Source organism: Nanorana parkeri, unplaced genomic scaffold (assembly GCF_000935625.1).
Source record: "Nanorana parkeri isolate BGI_ZX_2015 unplaced genomic scaffold, ASM93562v1 scaffold923, whole genome shotgun sequence".
Lineage (NCBI taxonomy): Eukaryota > Metazoa > Chordata > Amphibia > Anura > Dicroglossidae > Nanorana > Nanorana parkeri.
Genome location: NW_017307191.1, coordinates 90,828 through 96,192, shown reverse-complemented (window position 1 = coordinate 96,192; position 5,365 = coordinate 90,828). Strand labels below are relative to the sequence as shown.

The 5,365-nt window shown below is 51.1% G+C and overlaps 1 protein-coding gene across 2 annotated transcripts in view; it reads left to right on the top strand.

The window, feature by feature from the left end:
• SDHC (succinate dehydrogenase complex subunit C) overlaps positions 1 to 5,365 on the top strand; it is a 7,362-nt gene that overhangs the window by 1,553 nt on the left and 444 nt on the right. Inside the window, exons 1-3 of one of the 2 annotated variants that reach the window (XM_018566186.1) lie at positions 73 to 167; positions 2,771 to 2,832; positions 4,119 to 4,282. In XM_018566186.1, coding sequence (XP_018421688.1) covers positions 76 to 167; positions 2,771 to 2,832; positions 4,119 to 4,282 — 318 coding nt within the window. In that variant the 5' untranslated portion in view covers positions 73 to 75. Of the gene's footprint in view, positions 1 to 72; positions 168 to 2,770; positions 2,833 to 4,118; positions 4,283 to 5,365 lie in introns of those variants that run through there. The other variant, XM_018566187.1, reaches the window with a different exon arrangement.

Genomic DNA, 5,365 nt, shown 5'->3' with positions numbered 1-5,365 from the left:
GCTCTGTACTCTCTCTTCCTCCTCCTGATTGGTCACAGTTGTGAATGACGTTTCCCTGTTGTCAGCGCTCTCCCGATGGGGACGACGGCAAAGCAGGAAATGGATCGATTCTGGGAGAAGAACACCCGACTGAGCCGCCCCATGTCACCCCACATCAGTATTTATGGGTAAGTGGAACCCCCGAGAGGCGGCCATGTTGTCTGTGTGTGAAGTGGATGTAATCCCGACTGGATGACGTTTGTTGCGCTGTGCGCGCCTTGTCTGTGTTCTCTCTGATGTCTCAGTGCTGCTCATCTCCTGGAGCCTCTTTTTAGCCACTTCCTGTCTACATGCACTCGCCCCAGTGTCGGCTGCACCTCATCACTGCTACTGCTGGTGGCCCATAAGGCCCTGATATCCCCGTAAGGAGAACCTGTCACTGCACAATACTGTCTACTAGACCCCTGATGTGTCTCCATAAAGAGCACCTGTCACTGCACAATACTGTCTACTAGACCCCTGATGTCTCCACAAAGAGAACCAGTCACTGCGCAATACTGTCTACTAGACCCCTGATGTGTCTCCACAAAGAGAACCTGTCACTGCACAATACTGTCTACTAGACCCCTGATGTGTCTTCACAAAGAGAACCTGTCACTGCACAATACAGTCTACTAGACCCCTGATGTGTCTCCACAAAGAGAACCTGTCACTGCACAATACTGTCTACTAGACCCCTGATGTCTCCATAAAGAGAACCTGTCACTGCACAATACTGTCTACTAGACCCCTGATGTCTCCATAAAGAGAACCTGTCACTGCACAATACTGTCTACTAGCAATGCATCCATACTAGTATTGGTGCCGATACCGAGTATTTGGGCGAGTACTCATACTCGGTATTGGCGAGCACTGAAAGAAAAATATCGGTACTTGATACCAAAAAACCTGTATCAGTGCATCCCTACTGTCTACTACACCCCTGATGTCTCTATAAAGAGAGCCTGTCACTGCCCAATATTATCTACTAATGTAAATATTATAGTAGGGCAGCACAGTGGCTTAGTGGTTGGCGGTTCCGCCTTGCAGCACCTCTTTTACACGTGCTGCTATTTCAGTTTGAGTTCCAGGGACAGGGTCACTTAAAGGAAGAATCCGTTTTGTTTAAAAATAAGTCGTGTTCCCTTTAAGCCCCGGGCAGCATTTATCAATGGAGCGTCTGTATCAGAACAGAGCCCTGTGAGAATTCTGCCGCAGTGGGCTTTTTTCTTCAGCGCTGCTCGCCAGGGAAAGTCGGCCCTCCAGCCGCCAGCCGCGGCGCATTGTTTCAGTTCCCAAGTGGTTGCCAGAGCCGGCCTCCCTCCGCCCGCTCGCATACCAGAGCCCCGCAGCTCCATGAATAACTCTGCTATCTGGACACAAGGGGTGAAGACAAGCACACGCTCTGCGGCTCCCCCTCAACGCATTCCTGGCGAGTTCCCTCTCAGAATGTGCTCACTCTGCCCTCATGGGAACGTCCGTGCCAGGGCTGCCCACCCTTCATGTATAGAAAAGCTTCATTGCTGGGTGACCTTCTATTTTTGGGTCCAGGTTCTGGTTTAATGACGGAACCCCGATACAGATACGGGGGCTTAGCCCCTCACCTACAAGTTCTGAAATAGATGCATACCCCAGCATTGTCCCCTGCGTCCTTCTTGGTCTAGGACCAAAGTCATCTTCTGGTTAGCATGACAGTCTGGTCGTTCTGCCCACCTATAGGGCCAGAAGAACCCCTCCAAACGATTGGGTTCTACTGAAGGGTCCACTTAATACTACATCATTCAAAGACATTGTAGACACTTGAGCTCCTCCAACATTGTCACCAATTTGGTGAAGATCCCTTTCCTGTCCCACCATGACTGTCCTCTGTGTACAAAGCCAGCTCCATACCGTCATGGTGTGACCAGCTTGGTGTGGAGGAACTGGACTGCCCTGACCTCAACCCTACTGATCACCATTGGCAGGAATTGGGACGTGGAGGAGGCCGGGGTGGAGTACTCTATATACACCCGATGGGTATTTCAGGGTATTTTTGTAGCCCTCAGGCTCTCTATAAGCAAATTATGCACGGAGTGTGACTGAGGAGGACGCTCTATAAACCTGATGGGTGTTTGGTATTTTAGGGTATTTTTGTAGCCCCGCCGCCCTCCATATACACATGTTATACACAGAGACTGAGTGAGGAGGACGATGGGGTGGAGGACGCTCTATAAACATGACCGGTGTTCGGTATTTTAGGGTATTTGTGTTGCCCTCCCGAAACACGCATTATACAGTGTGTGACTGAGGAGGACGGGGGTGGAGGACGCTCTATGAACCTGATGGGTATTTGTGTAGCTCTCTGTCCTCCATAAACACACATTATACACGGAGGCTGAGTCAGGAGGATGATGGGGAGGAGGACGCGGTGTTGGGTATTTTGGGGTATTTTTGCATCCCCACCCCCCATAAACACACATTATACACAGTTTGTGACTGAGGAGGATGGGGTGGCAGAAAAGGAGGATGGGGAGGAGGACGCTGTATAAATCTGATGGGTGTTCGGTATTTTAGGGTATTTTTGTATCCCTCCCCCGCCCTCCATAAACACACATTATACACGGAGTGTGACTGCTTTGCCTGTGGTGTGAGTCCGGAGTGTGCGTTGTGGCCTCCCGTACAGCGAGCCGCATTCTTCTCTGTTGTGAAGATAACTTCCTCTGACGCTTTGTCTTTGCCCAAGGCCGACCTTCATTTTTCTTTGTTCTCGCAGATGGTCTTTGCCTATGATGATGTCCATCACCCACCGAGGTACCGGCGTCGCATTGAGCGCTGGTGAGAATCCTTCCCCATCTCATTATACAAAACCCAGATTCATCAGACTCCGGAGGTCTGCGTGCTGCATGTTGTAGAGGGAAGGGACCCCATGTTTGTTTTATATCTGACCTCCGTCCTCCCCTTCAGTCTTCTATCTGACCTCCGTCCTTCCCTTTAGTCTTCTGTCTGCCCTCCCCCTTCAGTCTGACCTCCCCCTTCAGTCTTCTGTCTGCCCTCCGTCCTCCCTTCAGTCTTCTGTCTGCCCTCCGTCCTCCCTTCAGTCTTCTGTCTGCCCTCCGTCCTCCCTTCAGTCTTCTGTCTGCCCTCCGTCCTCCCTTCAGTCTTCTGTCTGCCCTCCGTCCTCCCTTCAGTCTTCTGTCTGCCCTCCGTCCTCCCTTCAGTCTTCTGTCTGCCCTCCGTCCTCCCTTCAGTCTTCTGTCTGCCCTCCGTCCTCCCTTCAGTCTTCTGTCTGCCCTCCGTCCTCCCTTCAGTCTTCTGTCTGCCCTCCGTCCTCCCTTCAGTCTTCTGTCTGCCCTCCGTCCTCCCTTCAGTCTTCTGTCTGCCCTCCGTCCTCCCTTCAGTCTTCTGTCTGCCCTCCGTCCTCCCTTCAGTCTTCTGTCTGCCCTCCGTCCTCCCTTCAGTCTTCTGTCTGCCCTCCGTCCTCCCTTCAGTCTTCTGTCTGCCCTCCGTCCTCCCTTCAGTCTTCTGTCTGCCCTCCGTCCTCCCTTCAGTCTTCTGTCTGCCCTCCGTCCTCCCTTCAGTCTTCTGTCTGACCTCCGTCCTCCCTTCAGTCTTCTGTCTGACCTCCGTCCTCCCTTCAGTCTTGCACAGTTGTACCGGCTCATCTGATGTCACTGCACACTGTGAGCTTCTCACAATGTGCATTAGAAGCTGCAGCAAGTCAGATAGAGCTCCGCCTCATTTCCTGGCTGGAGGACGTCCAGCATCATCTAGGACATCCCCCCCCATCCTCACTGTCCCTGGCCCCGCCCCTTTCATTAATTGGATTTCAGTTCTTTCAGTCATGAAGGCTCAGCATCACATGTGGGTGTGGCCTAGGGCGGTCTGCATGCAAAAACAGCGGAAACACCCACTCCTCCAGACTGAGATCCGCCCATCGAGCCATTTTGATATTTGCCTAACTCCTCACAAGAGCCAGCCCACTGCTTGCTGAGGGCTCTTGCGAGGAGTACTGAGGCAGGGTGCTGTGATGTTTTCAGAATGGTAGAGTTGCCGGTGTCTAGGAGGTGGGTGAGTTGTAGTTGAGTGTCAGCCTATAACTGATCTTCTTTTCTCCTTGTCAGGCGTGTCGCTCTTCGGTCTGGCGGCCCTCGTTCTCCCCGGGGACTTTGCGTCACACTTGGAGTTGGTCAAATCCCTCAGCCTGGGCCCGATGCTCATATACTCTGCAAAGTTTGCCCTGGCCTTCCCTTTCTCGTTCCATAGCTGGAACGGCATCAGACACTTGGTGAGTGGCACGCTGGTGCCCGGAGATGACGGTGGAATGTACATTGTATTTGCTGCTTTGGCATTGATCGGGACACTGAGCTCCTCCGAGCGTGGAAGGAAGCGCTTTCTGCTGCTGCCGCCCAATCAGGGGGATGCAGGGATGTCATTGGTCTTCTATGGCCATGTGGCTATGTTTGCTCAGTGACGTTGGCCTTATATGGTCACGTGGCTATTCATCAGTTACATTAACCCTATACGGCTATGTTTGGTCAATGTTATCGACCTTGTATGGCCATGTGGCTGTATTTGGCCAATGACATTGACTTTCTATGGCCACATGGCTATGTTTGGCTAATAACACTGACCTTTAATGGCCACATGGCTATTAGTCAATGACCTTGACCTCCTATGGCTATTAGTCAATGACCTTGACCTTCTATGGCCACATGGCTATGTTTGGCCAATGACATTGACTATCTATGGCTATGCTTGGCTAATAACACTGACATTCTATGGCCACATGGCTATGCTTGGCTAATGACATTGACCTTCTTCTGTGGCTACATGGCTATTAGTCAATTAAATTGACCTTTTTATGGACACGTGGTTATGATTGGCTAATTACATTGACCTTCTGTGGCCACATGGCTATGTTTGGCCAATGACATTGACCTTCTATGGCCACATGGCTATGCTTGGCTAATGACATTGACCTCCTTCTGTGGCTACATGGCTATTAGTCAATGAAATTGACCTTATATGGCCACGTGGCTATTAGTCAATGATCTTGACCTTCTATGGCCACGTGGCTATGTTTAGCCAATGACATTCACCTTTTATGGCTATGCCTGGCTAATGACATTGACCTTCTGTGGTTACATGGCTACTAGTCAATGTCCTTGACCTTTTTATGGCCACGTGGCTATGTTTGGCCAATGTCATTGACCTTTTATGGCCACATGACTATGTTTGGTCAATGACAGTGACCTCCTGATGGGATGGGTGGCCAAAGGCACATCAGTTTTCAGGGTAGCTCAGGTTCTGACTGGGTTGGGCCCAAACCTCAGCTCATCTCTAGCATTTGACACTTTTAAGAGTATTA